General features: G+C 53.2%; 1 protein-coding gene across 4 annotated transcripts; it reads left to right on the top strand.

Moving 5' to 3' along the window:
* Positions 1–11829: 11829 nt before the first annotated feature.
* On the top strand, positions 11830–17636 carry UBALD2 (UBA like domain containing 2). 4 transcript variants are annotated; one of them, XM_061144762.1, is made up of 4 exons: positions 11830–12219; positions 12597–12659; positions 13348–13455; positions 16633–17636. In XM_061144762.1, exons 1-4 carry the CDS (start codon positions 12100–12102, stop codon positions 16948–16950), a joined length of 609 nt encoding a protein of 202 aa, XP_061000745.1. In that variant the 5' UTR covers positions 11830–12099; the 3' UTR covers positions 16951–17636. The 4 variants fall into 4 exon arrangements, with proteins under 4 accessions (XP_061000745.1, XP_061000744.1, XP_061000746.1 ...); XM_061144761.1 differs by having other exon boundaries at positions 16630–17636; XM_061144763.1 differs by lacking the exon at positions 13348–13455 and having other exon boundaries at positions 11833–12219; positions 16630–17636.
* The last annotated feature ends 2288 nt before the right edge of the window (positions 17637–19924 follow it).

Raw genomic sequence — 19924 nt, 5'->3', positions numbered from 1 at the left:
TCCTTCTTGCCTGTTTGCCTTACCCTTCTGCCTGGGCTGCGCGACAGCAAAGTTAGAACTCTGGCTATCCTGAGTATCCAAAACATGGGCCCCAGGGACTTCCCTGGTGGTCCAGTGGCTAAGAGTCCATGATCCCAATGCAGGGGGCTCGGGTTCCATGGTCAGGGAGCTAAGATTTCACATGCCACAACTAAAGAGTTCTCATGCAACAACTAGAGCAAAGACCACCCCTCCCAGCCTATGCCACAGTGAAGATTGAAGATCCTGCGTGCTGAAATGAAGTTCTAGAGCAGCCAGATTCAAAACCAAACCAACAAACAAGGGGCCCAATCACAACGCATAACCCCTCATCTCTCTCTCTCAGTCCTTGGCCCTTGGCTTCAGTGAATTCAAGCTAAAACCACAAGCAGAGAATTTCACATCCTGCTCCAGGTGGGCACGGCAGGCTGATGCGGACACAGGGGCCTGATCCTAAATGTTTTGGGACCCAGCAAACTGTTCCTCCGACAACCGAAAGCTCTCTGTTGAGGAAAATAACCTTTCCCACTAGGAAATCAGCCATCGGCCTTTCATATTTTTGCGTCTTGCCAAGTGTGAATTCCTCATTGTTAATTTCCTGCTCAGCTGCGTGCCTCTAACAAAGGGCAACTGTTTAGACTCCAGTTGGGTTTGTAGCTTCTTAATCTACTTTTCAAGTTAAGATTGAAATGAAAGACAATGTTTACACTTGCCCGGTGTGGCTTGGGTGGGGAGAGGGAGGTGCCTGGGGTGTGACCTTGAAGTTGGCACTCAGTGTCCTGCAAGGCGCCTCACCCTGCCTCCAGCCCTGCTTCCCCGGGGCCTCTGGCATTTGGAAAAAGGAGAGACCTGGGACATTAATCCCATTCAAGCACTCAGTTAAAGAAATCAGGAGAGTTCCTTCTATTTTGCTTTAGTTTAGTCCCAGATTGTTTCTGTCAAACACCAGAGCCCTTAAGCTCGTTTCGGTATATTCACTTCTGCCTTCACTTCCCTGTCCTTCTTTTGGTTTTGAGCTCAGCCCCATCTGGGGCTGCACATGCTACGTGATGAAATCTGTGCTAAAGGAGGTGCCACTAATGTTTCAGCCCACTTTGGATCCTCTGCCCGCTCTGCCTTCTCCGGGGGAAACACTCCAGGCAGGCAAAAAGCCCAGCATCTGTCTCCTGCTAGCCAGAGAAACCAGAATGTGGAAGAGGCAGCGTGCTGACAGCCTCCACACCTCTATGCTCAACTGTGGTTACTTAAAAAATCAAAGGGAGAAACTGAGAACAAATTCTCTTCCTTCTCCTGGGGTTTCTTGACAATACCGAGTGCTGGCTGGAGCGTCAGGTCTAGAAGAAGCCGGAAGAATATGTAATCCAGGGCCCCTCACCTGACAGGTTGGACGTAGCTCTAGCCTGGGGAAGCTGAGGGACTTGCCCAAGGTCAGACCAGTGGCTGCCTGGCTCAGAACCCAGGGATCCCAGGCTCTGTGCTCCGGGCCTCACTGTGGAAAACCCGAATTGCTGGTTTGGTGTCTTTATTTACAGGGTAGGTTGACTTCTAGTGCCAGTAGAAAAGGACAAATCAGTGTGAATACATGTTCACCTGTTGGGATGCCAGTCCCAACACACGGTATACCACCCTCCCACAGAAGTTACCCAGTACTGAGCTCAAGCTCAAGCAGGGAGCTATAGTCGTCCTACACCCTGCCTCTATCCTCCTGAAATTGGAGCTGAGGTCAGATGGGTCATTCATCTCCTCCCAGGCATGGAAACCAAAGGGCAGATGAGAAAAGAGGGTTGAGGATCACCCCTGAGGGCTAGATCACATTCTAAGCAAATAGGTTAAAAGTGTCACTTACACATTCAAGGTGCTTCCCTGCTAAAATCTGTTGCTCCTATTCAGTTGCTAAGTCATGTCTGACTCCTTGCGACCTCATGAACTGCAGCACACCAGGCTTCCCTGTTCTTCACTATCTCCTGGAGTTTGCTCAAACTCATGTCCATTGAATCGGTGATACCATCCAACCATCTCATCCTCTGTCACCCCCTTCTCCTTGGGCCCTCAATCTTTCCCAGCATCAGGGTCTTTTCCAATGAGTCAGCTCTTCGCTAAAGTTTGATCACCAACCAGTTCCGTGACTTTGTGTGTGTGTGTATGCTCAGTCGTGTCTGACTCTTTGCAGCGCCCTGAATTGTAGCCCACCAGGCTCTTCTGTCCATGGAGTTTCCCAGGTAAGAATACTGGAGTGGGTTGCCATTTCCTTCTCCAGGGGATCTTCTCAACTTAGGATTGAACTCACATCTCCTTCATTGGCAGGTGGCTTCTTTACCACCGAGCCACCTGGGAAGCATGACTTCATTTACAAGACACATTTACTCCTGAGCTAATAGCTTATTCATTTAAGTGACACCTACTATTTCATCAGGGGTTCTTCAAAGATTGTGTGTTGAGCCTGACAGAGCAATAAACAGAGATGCTACTCACCACTGTGGTTCTCAGGGTAAACTGCTGGAAGCCTCAGATCGCTATTATGCTCCACGAAGTGTATGTTTATTATATTGCTTCGTTGTGTACTGTTATCTTTCCTAGTCCAAGATGCAATCTGTGCATGAAAAGAGATCTAGCGATTTCATTAGCTTCCCCTCTGGTTTTCTTGCCTCTCAATCCTCTCTCTTCTCATCCATTTGAAAAATCACTCCCAGCTTAACTTTACTGATATGCAGCCATCATCAGCATATACTCTTGCCCGTGTACCTTCAGTGGCTCCCTATTACCTTACACAAGATGTATATTTTACCCCTGAGCCCTTTTCTCCCTCTGCATCTCAGTAAACCCTGCTTGTACCCTGAAAACAGGGCCCTCAAAGGCCTTCTAGATCGGCCATCTATGGACTGGGCTGTGTATCTGTCAGCCACTACTGTTAACTTTTCACTGGTGTGTCATCTGCTAACTACAGAGAAAGCCCATTGGGTTGGGGGCCTGCTCTCTAGAGCGGATTATTTGGAATTTTGCCAGCCAGTTGCTAAACTGTCAGTAGCTTGGAATTGGCCATGATGGAACTATTTAAACCACAGAAACCACCAAAAACTGCAAACCAGGGCTTCCCCCACACCCCAGGGCCAGTTTGCCAGCATACCCCCAGTCTTAGATTTCTTTGACTCCCTCAGAAGGACCGGGCGCATTGTTTCCCATATGTGCATCCACGCTCAGCTGTGTCTGACTCTGCGACCCCATGAACTGTAGCCCGCCAGCCTCCTCTATCCGTGGAATTTTCTAGGCAAGAATACTGGAGTGGGTTGCCATTTCCTACTCAAAGGTATCTTCCAGACTCAAGGATTGAACCTGAATCTCTTGCTTCTCCTACATTGGCAGGCAGATTTTATACTACTGAGCCACCTGGGAAGCCCGTTTCCTGTATGTGAATCATTCAATAAATGACTTGCTAAATACTTACCAAGAATAATCGATTTTGCACAATGACTCCATCTGAGCACTTTTGAGTGCATTATCTCATTTAATCTTCAAAACAACCCTGAAGCGGTAAGTATGGTTATTGTTCCCATTTCCCAGATGAGGAACCTGAAACTCACTCAACCAGGTGTAGGGAGCAGGAACCTGTCTGAGGTTCACCTGAGCCTAAAGCCCCAGGTCTTCCCCGCAGATTACCGGTCCTGCCAGCCTCCACGAGGCAAACCTGTCCCTTTGCCAGGCCTGCTGGTCCCTGAGCCAGCAGAGTCGTTCTCTCTGTAGGGCCACCAGTGAAAAGGGGCAACACATGGGGACTGCTCTCCACCTCACCTTCACTTTGCCTCTCCAAGGTTTTTTTTTAAGATTTATTGATTGATTTGGCTGTGCCGGGTCATAGGTGCGGCATGTGGGATCTTTAGTCACAGCATGTCGGATCTAGTTCCCTGACCAGGGACTGAACCGGTTCCGCCTGCATTGGGAGCACAGAGGCTTAGCCACTGGACCACCAGGGAAGTCCCTCTAAGTTTAACCTGACTTCCTCATCCCACTTCCTTCTACCTCTTCTCCTTATCTGAATTAGGACCATTTTCAGCAAGCCCTTTGATACCCCTCCTATGGAAGGTCTTTCTTGGCCTAAACTTCTCTCCTATAGACACTTTGGTGAAGCCTGTGCTCTTTAAGGGCCTTCGGGTCTGGACAGAAATCCTGACTCCTTGCACAACCCTGTTTGATGACTGGGCTCTGAGCACAGCCTGGTCAGTAGGACGGCTCTGGTCTGGCAGCTCCCCAAGGACAGATCATAGGATTTCCTCTGGCTGCTCTCAAGGTCCAGGGCTTGATGGACATGGGTATTGCTGGTGACAAAGGCGAGTTCTGGTAGTTTCCCAACTCTGTTGTGTACAACCCAGAGTTCTCATTCTCAGTAGAAACTTCCTTCCTCTTTATGTGGAAAGCTGCCCTGTGTTCATTAACAGCACCCTGCTTGGTCCAGAGAGTGATCTATGTTGCGTGGGCTCTTGGGGTCAAGAAATAGTGAATGTCCATCATCTGCCCAAGGTGCCCTGTGTTCCCAAAGGAGGAAGGTACCTGTTACCACCAAACTTGAGAAAAAACAAAACAAAACCAACCAAGGGCTTTATTTTAAACAAACACTTCCCCTCCAGGACTTGCTTTCCCTTTTTTTTCTCCTCCCTCAATGTACCCTGGCTTCCTGTGTTTCTGAAAATTTCTGCAACCTCAAGTAGCATCTCACTGGAAACTCCAGATCTCTCCAATATTTCTCTCCATTTTGCTGAGCCCTGGTCCATTTATATTCCCTCTATGACTCTGAGATTTACAGATAAGCAAGGGAGAATAAGTCCATCCTCACTGCCTGACCTGTGGAAGGGCCTCACAGAGGTCATTTAGATACTGTTGATGTTCACCAGTCCCTCCTTCTCTACTTCTGGGTGTGTGGTGGGTCGACTTTGCTGCTCCCTGGAAGTTAGGAGTAGCCATGTGATTTTTCCAGATAATGAACCATGAGCAGAGGTGTATTGCTTCTGCGCTAAAGTGCTTACTTGCCAGTGCTCAACCCTCCAGCGCTCTCATTGCCAAGTTCTGGCTGGCGCACAGGGTCAGACAGGAAATGTTGTAGGCTTTGTTGTTCATACGGCAACTGCTATAGTTCAAAAGTACTCATAGATGAATCACAAGCAAATAAGTGTAGCTGTGTCCCAATAAAACTTTATTTACAAAAACAGGAGGCAGCCTGAGGGCTGCAGTTTATAAGACAGTGGAAGCTCCCATAGGCTGGATCATTACATCACTGCCCAGAGGTCAGTTTTTCTTGAAAGTCACCAAACCACAGCGAACTTCACATGGGTAACAAGTAAAGATTGTAGTTACCCCAGCATAGCTTAGCCTAACCTAATTTGAAGAGTCTTGGCAGCAACTTGAGGAAGGATGTACCATTTTTCATGAATAAAGGAAGTGATACTTTAGCGCCCTTCTCCCCCGCTGCCCAGCACAGGTCCACTCCAACCCTTGCCTCTCCAAGCTTAACATTCCCCCCTCCACTTCCCAGCAGAAGCTGGGGCTTCCCAACAGAAGCTCCAATGGGTCTTGCTATGAACTTGCTTTCAGGGTAACTCTTCAAGTCCCTTTCTGGACTTCCCTGGTGGTCCAGTGGTTAAGAATCCACTGCTGGTGTGGTGGACATGGGGTTCGATCCCTGGTCTGGGAAGATTTCACATGCCAAGGGGCAACTGGGCCTGTGGGCTACAACTGCTGAAACCCTCATGCCTACAGCTCTGCAACTGGGGAGTAGCCCCGCTATTCACCGCAACTAGAGAAAGCCCTCGCACAGCAACCAAGACCCGGTGCAGCCAAAAAAAAAAAATTCCCTTCATTCTCCTTTCCATCTACCCAAATCCTTCCCATCTTAGATTTCCCTCCTCCAAGGAACTTTCTTGGACTGTTTCCTATGATTGCTAGTTTGGATCAGCCAGGGATTCATATTGCTCGGGGGCTCCGCTGAGCTCACCCAACAGGGTTAGGGGAGAGAGGGACTGGGCCTGGGGAAAGGTGAGTCATCGGTGCACTGGAATCAATCTCTTAGACTCATAATCACCTTTATCTGGAAATACATACACATAGGATTAAATGACAAAAAATAAGCAAACAAGGGAATGCTTAATGCAAATTTGAGGATTATGTGTCTGGGGAGGAAAGGAATATGCATTTGAGGAGAGTCATGGCTTTCAGAGGTAGTAGTCTTGAGTTCTGCGCTGGATACGTGGGTTATTGATCATTATGCTTCAAACTGTGCATAGGTTATACACAAACTTAGTGCATGATATATAGTTCTCAAAAAAAAAAAAAAAAAAGGTGTGCCAGGTTGGAAGGCTGTCTCAAATCTTAAGGTCAGTGTCGGTCATAACAACCAGCCTCCTCCTGTGTTTTGGAAGCATGGGTGGGGCTAGAGAGGCCCAGTGCCAGGCTCATCAATTTCTGTCCCATAGAAAGAGGCTGGCACCTGAATCCAAGAGGACAGTTGAGGACCCTAGAGAAGGAAGACCTTCCTAAGAAGGCTGTCTCTTGCCCTCTGGCCAAGGCCCACCTCTGTTGTTGTCCCTTCGAAAGGGTTGCCAGAGACCTACCTACCATAAGACACACCCGGCAATGAGAGGTGGGGCCAGCTTATCACGGGGCTGGCAGATACAGGACACAGATTACAGGCCACCAGGGCTGCTTTTGGGAAATGCCATTAACTCTGCTGGGAGTGGTACGACCTTTGTCCCTTGTGGACAGGTGACATCTAGTGAAAACGTAATCTGGTATAAACCAGTATGAACTCATCCCTGAGGTCTGGCTTTGACCTTCCCACTGCTTCCAACAATACAGACCAGTTTTTGTGTCACTGAAGGTGGATTCCAGCGGGTGGACAGAGCTAGAAAGGAGCCTGTGATATTGAAGAGCATGAGCTCTGGGAGCAAACACGTGGACCTGGGTTCAGACCTCAGCTCCACCCTGAGCTAACTGGTGACTTGGTCACTTATTACCTCTCTGACCCCGCTTTTCTTCTTTGTTAATTGGGGATAAGCACAGTCCCCACCTCACCAGGTTGTTGTATTAAAAAAGGTAATCCAAATAAAGAATAGCACAGAGCTGGTTTCAGAGAACATTCTCAACAGACATAAATCTCAATGATCACAGAGGAGGACTGGGATTTGCCTGGAGTAGACGTGCTACTGCACCAAGCCCGCATCTCCATTAAGGAAAGTCAGTTGCTCAGTTGTGTCCAACTCTTTTCGACTCCATGGACTCCTCTGTCCATGGAATTCTCCAGGCAACAATACTGGAGTGGGTTGCCATTTCCTTCTCCAGGAGCTCTTCCTGACCCAGGGATCAAACCTGGGTCTCCTGCATTGCAGGCAGATTCTTTGCTGTCTGAGCCATTAGGGAAGCCCTAAAGACTAGGAAAAAAAGTGGCCAAGTTTACCTTAACCATCATATAGTAGAAATAGCCTTGCAATGCAGGGGACTCAGGTTCGATCCCTGGTCAGAGAAATAAGACCCCACATGCCACAGGGCTACTGAGCCCCTGTGTTGCAACTACTGAGTGCTCCAGAGCCCACGGGCTGCAGCTAGAGAGAAGCCCGAACACTGCAACTGAAACCCACCACAACAGGAAAAAAAAAAAAAAAAAAGGTTGTATTAAACAAGCAAGAGTTGGCAATTGCATTAGAAATCCATAAAAGGAGAGGCATGCCTAACCTCCAGCCTAACCCAGCTGCCCCTTGAACTTTATCTGCATTCAACCTCCTTACCTGACACTACGTCCTCTCCCATGATTCTTCTCTCAACATCTTTCTGCTTCTCCCAGCCACCTCTTCCTCTTGTCTTGGTATCTGGAAGCAACAGTAGGGAAACAAGAAATAAGAATTTGAGGAGGGAGAGAAGGAAGGAAAGATGGAGGGAATGGAAGAAAAGGAGAGATCTAATCCTAGTGCTGCCATAAATCAAGCAGTGATTTTGAATAAGTTCCTCACCCTCTTTGAGCCTCAAAGCCTATTGGAAGTTTCAAACCAGAGAAGATGTTCAGAATTGTACAAAATTTCAGCAAGGAGACTGCATATGGTGGGTCTTGCATACCAAGAGTCCTCAAGTTCCCCCTCTCAGTTGTTTTGTGTTTTAATTTTTTGGCTGTTCCACACAGCATGTGGGATCTCAGTTCTCTGACCAGGGGTCAAACCCGCACCCCACTGCATTGGAAGTGTAGAGTTTTAACCATTGGACCACCAAGGAAGTCCTTCTCTCAGTTTTGTAGGATCTGTTTGGGTCAGAGAACAAGAAGTAGAAAGGAAGAAGAAAGAAACAGGAATGGAATGTACATCAGAGATGGACTGGGAATGTCAGTTCTCCACCCCTCCCCCATGACTGCCCAAGAGAGCAGATGTCTCCTTTTCTTCATCTGGGGCTCATTCCTTTCCAAGCAACCCCTGTGCCAGTCCCAGTGCCCTTGATGGCTCTTGGTGAGCCCCACTGAGGTGACACTATAGCATTAAGGAAGGCAGTGTGGTGTAATGGTTAACCACAGGTTCTGGAACTACACAGGCCAACGCTTCACTCCAGTACTTACTACTGTGACCTTGGGTAAGCTCCTCCCCTCTTCTGTGCCTTAATTGCCTTGCTTGTGAAATGGAATTCTGGATTGTCGTGGATTGAAATGAGTTAACAGACAGTAAACTCTTCGAAAGACTTCCTTGGTGGCTCAGCGGTAAAGAATCTGCCTGCCAACTCAGGAAACTTGGGTTTGAACCCTGGGTCAGGAAGATCTCCTGGAGAAGGAAATGGCAACTTACCCCACTATTCTTGTCTAGGAAATCCCATGGATCGAGGAATATGGTGGGCTAGTCCACTGGGTCACAAAGAGTCGGACACCACTGAGCGACTTAAACAACAATAAACTCTTCAAAAGATGCCTGGCTCACCAGAAATGCTTGGTTAATTGCAGCTGTTGTGATGATCCAGATATTTATTGTTGCCTGTCTCTCCACCAACTCAATGACTTGCATTCCCAACATCCTTGTTATCCGGACCCCCTGCCCCACCTCCACAGCCCCCGAGGAAATACTGGCTAAGACTGTTTCTCTCAGTTATTGTAGCATGGCTCTTTCTGTAGCCTAGATCATTGATGTAACAAGGATTTTGTTCCTTCCAAGACTACTACTGTGCTTTATTCGTTATTAATGGGCATGCTTTTATTGCTCTGTTTTGCCTGCTGCACATTGTCCTCTCAGATGAAAATAATACCTTCACTTAATAACACCTTGCACTTGGGGAGCTGCTTTCATCCCAACAGCTCAAAGCCCTCTACAAATATGACCTCATTCATTTTCCCTGTGCTCCCAGGAGGGGGGCACTCCTGTTTCCCAGCCTGAGAAGGGGAAGCCTTACTCCTATTCATTGCCAAACAGATTCTCAGAAGTCAAAGTATTGATTAAGCATTTCCACTACTCACAGCTACAAATCCGAGGCAGAATTCTGTTGCTTTCTCTGCCCAAGTTGACTTTATGCCCACAGCAGATAACCAGAATGGCTCGGGGGCCCGGTCTTCCATGCCTCTGCTGGGTGTCTATAGCTGTGCCCTGCAAATGGTAAACATTAAAGAAAGCTTCAGAACAGACCGCATTGATATCCAAAAAAAATTGCTTTGGCAATTTTGGTGTTTTCAGGACCTCTGTCTTCCTGGAAATGGCAACCCACTCCAGTATTCTAGCCTGGAAAATCCCATGGACAGAAGAACCTACAGGGCTCCAGTCCATGGGGTCACAAAGAGTCAGACACAACTTAGCTACTAAACAAAACAAAACAAAAGGGCTCCTGGAACTTCCCTGGTGGTTCAGTGGGTAAGACTCCGTGTTTCCGCTACAAGGGGCCCAGGTTTGATCCCTGGTTGGGGAACTAAGGTCCCACATGCTGCAAGGCGTAGTCAAAACAAACAAACAGACGTAAGGGTTCCTGCAGTCTGAAATGCCTCTGCCCAGTTCGATCCTACTACTCATGGCCCTGGCATGCTGGACACCTGTATGTACTTGTGAAAACTGGAGCCCCGCAATGACAGTACTTCCTTGTTCTGAGGCTGCTTGTGGCCCAGGCTCCTTGGCAAATGGCAACTTCTGGCTGCTCACTTTTGTTTTCACCTTGCAATTACTGGAAGGGAAGGGCTGCAAGCTGTACTTGACTCTTCAGCCACACTCCAGGTTTCAGCCCATGCAAACCTGGAGGTAGCGAAGTACAATTACGGCAACAGAAATGGGTCTGGGCAGGCAAAAAGCTGACTCCTACTCCTTCAAAACAAACAAACAAAGGGACTAACTAAATGGGACAAACTCATTATAGTGCCTGAAGCTGTTTTTGATCAGTACATAAACACTGGGTGTAACTTTTTCCTTATTTATATTCTTTTTAAAAAAAATATATGGTTAGGTTTTCTTAGATGGAGAGTTAAATCCACTTCAGGCAAAGTAAAAATAGAATCATGGCTTCCTTTCTTTTAGCCTCCTGTTCTGAAGACTCTTCATTAATTATAATGTACTCTTTGATTGGTATTTTAGATCCAGAACTTACAAAGTTTTTCAGAAACAGAAATTCTCACAGTGAATTCCTAGCAATGTTTACCTTTCTAAACTCTCTAGCCCGTCTTCAGTCTGCTTAAACTCCTAGTTCTTTTCCCATCCTGATGATTCCCAAGCACAAAACTTGAAGGTTAAATCCAATTCAGAAGATGGAAGCTCAGTGTATATAAATAAACTTTGTTTATAAATGTCCAGAGTGGAGAGCCAGTACCTGTAATAGAAACAAATTTAAGTTTCAGTTAGGTCAATCAATTTATGGAAGAACATTTTTTTTTCTGTTTTTAGTTTTCATATTAGTGTCTGAGAAAGTCTCATTTTCTCCTTGAGATTATATCTAATGTACATTAACATTGGAAGGACTGATGCTGAAGCTGAAACTCCAATACTTTGGCCACCTCATGCCAAGAGTTGACTCATTGGAAAAGACCCTGATGCTGGGAGGGATTGGGGGCAGGAGGAGAAGGGGACGACAGAGGATGAGATGGCTGGATGGCATCACCGACTCGATGGACATGAGTTTGAGTAAACTCCAGGAGTTGGTGATGGACAGGGAGGCCTGGCGTGATGTGATTTATGGGGTGGTAAAGAGTCGGACACGACTGAGCAACTGAACTGAACTGAACATTATTTTACATCTTCAGAAAGCCAATTTTTTTGGCCTAAAAACGTAGGGAAAGGCTGTTGGGCTTTTGGGGTGGGTTGGACTGGAAGGAGGCGTGAAGAGATTACATTACACTTCAATAAAAAGCCAAAAAAAAAAAAAAAGCAGAGCGGCTTGAAAGTTTAAAAAAAATAAACAATTTTGAGACTTGAGTAGCTGCAAAGACTCTGTTTCCTATTTTGATCACTGTGTTTCTCGAGATGACCACATCTTTCAGAGGAAGTGAGTCAAAGCCACTCTGTCTTGCTTTTCCAGCTGAGCATGTTCAGTTTCAATGAAGTAATGAATGAACTTGGCCGCACCACCCCCCCAAACTACAACAGCAAATAGAGGAGCCTCAGCCAATCAGCTGGCACTCAAGGTTTTCAAGTTGAGTTCAAACAGACTCACGGGAGACCAATCAGATGGCGCGGCTCCGCCCCAAACGCCGGGTCGGGGCCAATCAGGAGCCCGGACGAGCCAAAACACAGCGTCTGGCCAATGCCCGGGAGCCCCACGGCGCCGACGTCCGCCAATGGGCGCGGCCAGGCAAAAAGAGAAACAGTGCGGGCCCGCAGGCCGCAGGATTCGAATCGAACGTCCGCACGGGAACCGGGCGCCGGCCGAGCGGAGCGGGCCAATCAGCGGCGGCGGCTCTCGGCCCCCGAACGTTGGGACACGCGGCCCCGCCCCGCGCTGTTGTTTGTGGTGTCGGCCGGCAGCGCGAGCCGGACAACAACACTCGCCAGGCGGGCGGCGCGGCGGCCGAGGGTCCGGAGGCCGCGGGCGGCGGCGGCGAGCGCGAGCGGAGGGCAGCCGGCCTCCCGCGGCCGCCGAGCCCGGGAGTGCGCGCCGGCCGGAGCCATGTCGGTGAACATGGATGAGCTGCGGCACCAGGTCATGATCAACCAGTTCGTGCTGGCAGCGGGCTGCGCGGCCGACCAGGCGAAGCAGCTGCTGCAGGCGGCCCACTGGCAGTTTGAGGTGCGTGCGGGCCGAGGGCCAGCGCTCCCGGGCGGCCCCGCTCGCTGGCCGCCGGCCCTGGGGTCGGGGTGCAGGCCGGAGCTCCCAGCCTCGCGCCGCGAAGGGGGAGGGGGCAGGGAAGCTCTATTTATATCGCCCGGTCCGGCGATCCGCGCCCCGTGGGACGCGGGGCCCCACCGCCTGGGACCCTCGTGTGGCCTGGGGGACGCCCCCTCCTAGCGACGCGTGCTGGCGGGCCGAAGGGTCGGACCCGGAGGCCCGGGAGCGCAGCGCCACGGACACCGCGGAGGGTCCCAGCCGGTGGGGCCGGGCCGGCCGGTGGGCTTCCTGCCTTCGGCCCCCGTTAACCGCCACCCTGTCGCTGTGTTTGTCCGCAGACCGCCCTGAGCACGTTTTTCCAAGAAACCAACATTCCCAACGGCCACCACCACCACCAGATGGTAAGTGTGGCCGGGCGCGGCGGGCAGGAGGGCCGGCCTCGCCGCGGCCGCGGCGCAGCCGGGGCGGCCGGGGATGCAGCGCACCGGGGCGGCAGAGCGCGCGGGCCGGGGGCCGCTGTCAGGCGCCGGCGGTGACAGCCATGTTGCCGGGGAGCGCCGCGCCGCGTTGTAAACAAAGAGCCAAAATGTCTTCCAGGAAAGAGCGGCTCCCGGGGCCGGCCGGCTCGCCCAACTTTGCGGTCAGGCCTCCGGGGCCACTGTGGCTCGACCTGAGGCCTTGTGCCCCGGCGATCTTCCTAGGCCAGGTGCTAGGAGGGCGGCCGGAGGAGTAGCCAGGAGGCAGGTTATGGGGAGGGGGCTCGGAGGATAACTAGACATCGGGAGAGGGGGAAACGGAGGGCGGGAGTGAAGGCCCCCCCCCAGAGGACTGGGACCTGAGGGTGTCAGTTTATGGAGCGCTACTTCTTGCTGTTCAGTGGCAGCCGCCCCCGCCCCCCAGCCCCATCCAAACAGCCCAGCTCTACGGGGAACAGGAAAGGGATAAATCCACCCCGGCCTGAGAGCTGGGCTCTTCCCAGGTAGTTATGTCCACTCTTTCCTGTTAATGGAAAAAGACATAACCCTGAGCCGCCTGGAAGACTTACAGGTTTTTGACTAGATAAGCCAAGAATGCGTTTAATCTCTGTAGGTGAAGACATATAAAGCGCAGGAAACAGAAGTGGTTCAGGCCTGGATTTGCTTTCTTCTCTTGTCCAAGCTGGCCCCAGGCCTGGGCCTTTGCCCTCCTGGCCATAAGGTATCCTCTCTCCACTGGGCACAGGACATCCCTTCGCTTTAGAGGTTTGAATGCCTCCTTGTCCCCCTCTAGTTACCGGTTTGCCCTGCTGGGGGAGGGGGGCCCCCGCGATAGGGATCGTAAAACACACTCCTTCAGATCTGTTGCGGCTTCTGAAGTGTATTTTTTGCCATTTCTCACCCTCAGTGTCCTGGCCCCTGGCTCCCTTCTCAGAGTGGGAGAGTTCTCCGCTTTGCCTGGAGAAGCTGCCGTGGGTTTCTCTGCTGTCTTGTTGATGCCGTGTATTTCATCTAGTTAAAAAGGACCAGTGGTGGCGGGGGGTCTGTTTTGACCCCTTTAACCAGCTTTTCTCTTGGAATGGCCCGTGTTGTGTATAAATCAAAAAACAAAACCTCATTGGAATATGAGGAGAATTATGCTGGCTGCAGGACTGTGGCAGTTGAGGCCAGGCTTTTGGTAAAACCAAGAGGGGTTCATCTCCAGGGGGGCCTCCACCCGCAACTGACTGAGGGGAAGCTGCCATGTGAGCCTGGGGATGTCCTGCCTCCGTGTCCTCTCAATGGGGCCCTCGAGGTTTGTTCCATCAACTGGTCGTTTCAAAAGGCCCAGGCTTCCGGCTCAGCGGCTCTGTGCTGCCTTCAACAGAGAGGCTCGCCTGCGAGAGCCGGGACTGGTGATCCTTTTAGGTTCTGTTGCTCTTTCCCTGCAAATCCCCAGGGTTTGTAATCCTTTTGAAGCTTCCCTTGAGGGCTGTTGCGGTTTTGTAACAGATAGTAGGATTGTTGTCCCCCACGAGTGTACCGTGTATTGAATACCTAACCAGCACCTGAGAGAACACCATCCCTGCCCTCTTGGAGCTGGTCATTTTTTTAAGAGATAATAAATCAAAGGAAAATGTTACATAAAAATACCAGAAGTGCCCCAGGCCATGAGTAACTGATAAATAGTTGTCCTGTAGATTACTGGACATAAACAGTTGGAGGCATCTTCCCAGATAAGAGGGGGATGGGCTCCCGGGTTAGATTGGGAAGGGCCAGGAAGAGGAGAAAAACACTGGATAGGAAACAGTGGGACATTCAGAGGATGCAGTGGATGCCGGGTGTGCTTGGGAGCTGGGAAGCGCTCTCGGTAGCTATTAGAAGCAGAGCTGGACTTTCACAGGACTTGGTCCAAACCCCTGGTTTTATAGAAGCAGAGAGCAACTCCAGAGAGGTTAAGGAAATCTGCCTGAGCTCACACAGGCAGACGGGCACAGGCCTGCTCCAGATCGCTGGCTTGGTGAACTGGGGAAGTCGGTCACGATGTTGTGATGCAATTGGCTTCTGCCCCCACCCCCCATTCATTGTTTCCTGCTGCCGAGAAGTCAGCCCTGGAAGAGGGGGGTGGTGGTGGAGGAATAGTGAAGGGAGGAGGGAAGTGGTCTGGGTGGGGCCAGGCCTGCTGCCCTGGGTCCTGTGGCCTCCCTGGAGAGGACACGGGTTGGAGCCCCAGCTGCTGATGGGGGGACTCAGCCCAGTTAATCAGAGAGGGTTGCCCACCCCGCCGTGGGCCTGTCCCCATTTGGGGACTGGAGTTTTTAACTGCAGAGCTGTGTAAGCTCCGTCTGCAAGGTGAAGAGTCCGCAAATCTTGCTCCCTGTGCCTGGGGGAGGGGCTGGTGTTGCTAAAATTAGGAGAAATTCAAAGAAGGGCTCCGATGGCTTCCTGGGAAAGGGAGAAGCGGCCATGGGGTCACAACAGGCTCTGTGCGGGCCGTGTTCTCTGCTGCCTCCTCCCTGGGCCCCCGCGAGGTGCTCCTGGATGGCACCTTTGTGCTCCCCGCATGGCAGGGGCGGGGTGTGGGGGCTGCCTTCCCTGATGTTTGCAAGGAGGCTGGCAGTTACGGCACACCAGCCCGGCCCCTGCCCTTCCTGGCTGGAGTCCCTGCTCAGGGTTGTGGCAGAAGACAGCAGAGGTTGGCATGTTTGCAGCTACCCCCGAGAAGAGGGCTGAGAGGGGCTGAGTGGACTCGCCGAGATGCTGGCAGCAAGTCACGGGGACGCCGGAAACCGACATCCCTGGTTTTTGTCTTCTGGGAGCCCGGGCATGAAGTCGCCCTAGATTCACTGATTGCAGATGAGTAGGGCCTGGGTAGAGGTTAAGAGCTTGGGTCTGCAGACCTGGGAGTCCCCCAGGTTCCGGCTTCTCAGCTTGCGCCCTGCAGTGGTGTGCTTTAAGTATTTGGCTGCATCGCGTCTTAGTTGAGGCAGGCGGGTTTAGTTGCCCTGTGGCTTGTGCAATCTTAGTTCCCCGACCAGGGATTGAACCCGTGTCCCCCGTATTGGAAGGCAGATTCTTAACCACTGGCCCACCAGGGAAGTCCCTGCAGTGCTGTGTTTTTGGTGAAGTGATTTGAGCTTTGGGGCTCGGTTTCCTCACCTCTAACAGAGAGAGAATAATCAGAAAGACCTGTCACCCCCATGAGAAGTGAGGTGATGAGGCAGAGGCCCTGAGGCCCGCCGACCAGCGCTGCTGCCGGGGAACGGACTGGAGCGCCGAGCAGGCGCAGCTTCTCCTGGGCTGGCCTTGGAGGGAGACCCCGGATCTGGCTGTCTTCCCTTGACTTGACGACCCCGGGACAGCTGTGGGCAGGTTATTGAGGAGCCAGCCTGGTTTTTACCCAGGCTGAGGCACTCAGCAGTGGTGTCCTGGGTTTCCTCCCTTGTCCCGGCTTTAATCTGACACCCTAGCTCCTGGCTGGAATTAACCATTTGCTTCTGACACTGGGATGTCATTCCCAAGCATCAAGAAACACTCTCTGGGGACTTCCCTGGGTGGTCCAGTAGCTAAGACTCTGTGTTCCCAATGCAGGGGGCTTAGGTTCGATCCCTGGTCAAGGAACTAGATCCCACCTGCTGCAACTAAGACCCAGCACAGCCAAATAAAAAGAAACACTCTGGTTTTGACAAAAATTGCAGGAGCCCATCCCTATGTTTTTGGTTTTTATCGGTTCGGTACAAGGGATGCTTTTGTGCTGTTGAAACCTCTTTTGGACTGAACAATGGAAAATAAAAGAGAGTCAGGCCTGGTTGAGCCCCACGGGAAGGCAGGCTCTGTAGGACCTCGGACTGTGGCTTGGGGATCAGGGAGGGGGGCCCATGTGGGCAGCCCTTGAGACCCCTGTGTTCTCTCCCAGCAGATGTGTACCCCCAGCAACACACCTGCCACACCGCCCAACTTCCCCGACGCGCTGGCCATGTTCTCAAAGCTTCGTGCCTCCGAGGGCCTGCAGAGCAGCAATAGCCCCATGACCGCCGTGGCCTGCTCACCCCCTGCAAACTTCAGCCCCTTCTGGGCCTCGTCCCCGCCCAGCCACCAGGCCGCCTGGATCCCACCCTCCTCCCCCACGGCCCACAGCTTCCACCACCTCCACCACCCACAGCCCACGTGGCCCCCCGGAGCACAGCAGGGGAGCACGCAGCAGAAAGCCATGGCGGCGATGGACGGCCAGAGATGAGACTGGATGCCGCCGGGCGCTGGGCTGGAGCTGGGGGGCGGTCCAGGGGCGGGGGGAAGCTGGGCGTGCGGGGGTCTCCTGAAGATCGCACTGGAAGATTTTATATGAGAGTTTTTGTGGGTGGGGGGACAGTAAACTTCCTGAACCACGGGGTCCTTCAGGAGTTTCTCTTCAGGCAAGTTTTTTTGTTTTTTGGTTTTCCTCTTTTTAATATATAACTATAATATATGTACGAATATATAAAAATAACTATGTGAGAACGGGGCTGGCCGACGGGGTGTTAGGTCAGTGGGGAAGGGCCAGAGAAGCCACCCAGGGGGCCAGCACCCCTTCCTCCACCCCTGTCCCAGGGCAGGTGCTTGGGAGCCAGGTGGCGTGACTCTGCAGTCACGTGGTGTCTGCTCCCTGCCTCCTGGACCTCTGCCTTCCCACCCTGTGGGAGGGACTCCCGGTGGTGCTGGGTGGCTGAAGGTGTGGGGGCCACTCCCCACCCCTGGCCAGCTGTGCAGGGCTCGTGTAGGACTTGCGAGCTGGCCCCCAGCCCCAGGGCCGCCCTGCCTCTCCCACTGTGTGCCCGGCCGCAGACAGCAGAGCGGAGGGCTGGCCTTTGGATGGAGTTCCCAAATCAAATCATCTCACCAGGGTGAAATTTTAATTTAAAACGTAAAAGAGACTTTTCTAACTTCCCTGGTTTGCGGTGCCTTTATTTGCCTTGGTACGGAGAGCGCGCTCTTTGAGCAGAGGGGTGGCGGGCCCTTGGCTGTGCTGCAATCGAGGGACCAGCCCCATGGCCATGCGGCGGGGTCGGGTGTTCTGACAAGGGGGCTGATAGGTCGGATCGGGTGGGAGGAGAACAGGTCCTGGCTGGGTCACGGTGACCCTTTCCTGGCCCTTGGCCACCAGAGGCTGAGCCTTAGCCCTGGAGCCCCTGTCTTTGCAGTTGGTAGGGTCAGGGGGAGCTGCCTGCCTGCCTCGGGGGGCCTGATGGTGGCCCCATGATTCAACCTGGGCCCCCCCCCCCAAGGCATCTTTCCGCCGTCTCTGCTCTTCCTGCCCCCAAGCTCCTTTGGGGCATCCTGTCCCCACGTGCATGTCGTGTGGCCCTGTCCCAGAGGTCAGTCGCAGCTCTCGGAGCCAGAGGCCTGAGTGGGCCCCCAAGGGGACTGGCTGCTTTCCCTTCCCGCCTTCCTATTGGCCTCCCGGCGCTAGGATAAGTGGTGATGGCAGTTGCTGGCCTGGTGGGGCCCTTCCTCAGGCTCTCCCACGCAGGTGGCCAGGTGGGTGCGGAGCCCGTCTGCCTGAATGCAGGAGTTGGGAGGCAGGCCCCAGGCTTGGGGTTCCTGCTCGAGCCCCTCCCCTCCCCCCCAACCTCCAGACCCCTCCAGCACATATGAGCGGGCGCGTTCCCTTCCTCTCGGCAGCCTGCTGTCAATCAGGCCTGCAGGTCTGGACGTTCAGACCCAAAGTGCAGGGACACCTGGGAAGGGCCCCGCCGGGCTGGCTGGCCCACCCTACTCCTGGGCCCTCGTGTCTTCATGGGGTTGCTGCGGGGCAGCCCCCCATGGGTGTGGAGCGGGACCGGGGACACAGCTGCCCTCGGCCGCCCGCCCTGCACGTGACCGTGTGCTCGGGGCTGGGTCTGTCCTTTCAGTTTTGTTTCCTGGTCGGGGATCTGTGGGACTCCTCCCACCTGCACCCTTCACTCTGCCCACCTGTGCTTTCCCAGGCTGGAAGGGGAAGCCCCTTGCGGGCACGTGGGCGGCCAGTGCTGGCTGAGGGCGGGCAGGCGGCCCAGGTGCCAGGAGGTGGAGTGGGGGGCCTCCTTGTCTTTTCAGGGGCGTCGGGGGTGGGGGGGAGCTGGCTGCTCCTCCCTCCTCCCCGCCAAGCTGGTGAGTTTGGATTCCAGGCCAGAACACAGCAGAGGAGGGCCTGGGCCAGGCCTGCCTCCCGCTTGCAGAGCAAAGGGTGCCGGGTGCCTGCTGGGGCTCCGGGCTTCTATGATGAATCAGATCTCAGCAGATGGGGGGGGGGTGCCCCTTCCCATAGGGAGTGCCTGCTCCACCCATGACACCCCCAGCGAGCCCCACCCTCTGGTGCCCACAGGGGGACAAGGGAGAAACCCTTTTCTGGGCTATTTCCTGCCACGCCCTTTCTCTATGTCACCCCTCCCCTCACACCCCTAAAGCAGGCCTCTCACTGACAGAGGCCTGGGGTGGGGGAGGGAAACCCACCTTTGAGGAGGGGGCTGATCAGAGTAGATCTGAAGGCAGAGAACTGCTTCCATGACTATCTGGGTGGGAGGCAACTATTATTACCTTGTCCTGGGGCTCTGGGGACAAGGGCTTGTCCCTTACAGTTGACTTGGGTGGACAGCAGTGAGCCCCCTCCTCTGTTCAGGGTGACCTGGAGCAGGACGAGGGCCGTCAGACACGGTTCTCTATCTCCCTGGGGAGGGAGGGGAGCAGGGACACGGCCTGGCCCCAGCAGCCCCTCTTGTGTCTGTGGCAGCCATTTAAGGGTGACCCCACGGACCGTAGCCGCCAGGCTCCTCGATCCATGGGATTCTCCAGGCAAGAATACTGGAGTGGGGTGCCATTTCCTTCTCCAGGGGACCTTCCAGACTCGGGGATCAAACCCGCATCTCTCGCATCGCCTGCATTGGCAGGCAGATTCTTTACCACTAGCACCCCCTGGGTAAGCCCCTCGTTTTGCAAGCCGGAGGGGATGGCAACCAGGAACCTTGCCAGGAGCCTGCCGCCCTTAAACCTTCGCCCCAGGGTACAGCCTGAGCATGGACACGAAGCATCTAAACCCTCCAGAGTGCCCTGGGCACTTACCCAGAGGGAAGGCGGTGCCTGTGCCAGAGAAGGCCTTAGCACCGGGTCCAGCCACGGTCAGGAGAGGGGCCCCCTGAGGCCTGCGAGTCCCCAGGGCCTGGCGTCGGGCCTGTGCTGCCGCCTCCTCGCCCTGGGCG

This window comes from Dama dama, chromosome 5 (genome assembly GCF_033118175.1).
Source record: "Dama dama isolate Ldn47 chromosome 5, ASM3311817v1, whole genome shotgun sequence".
NCBI classification, from domain to species: domain Eukaryota; kingdom Metazoa; phylum Chordata; class Mammalia; order Artiodactyla; family Cervidae; genus Dama; species Dama dama.
Note: the sequence above shows the minus strand (reverse complement) of the source record. Positions and strands in the feature narration are given on the sequence as shown.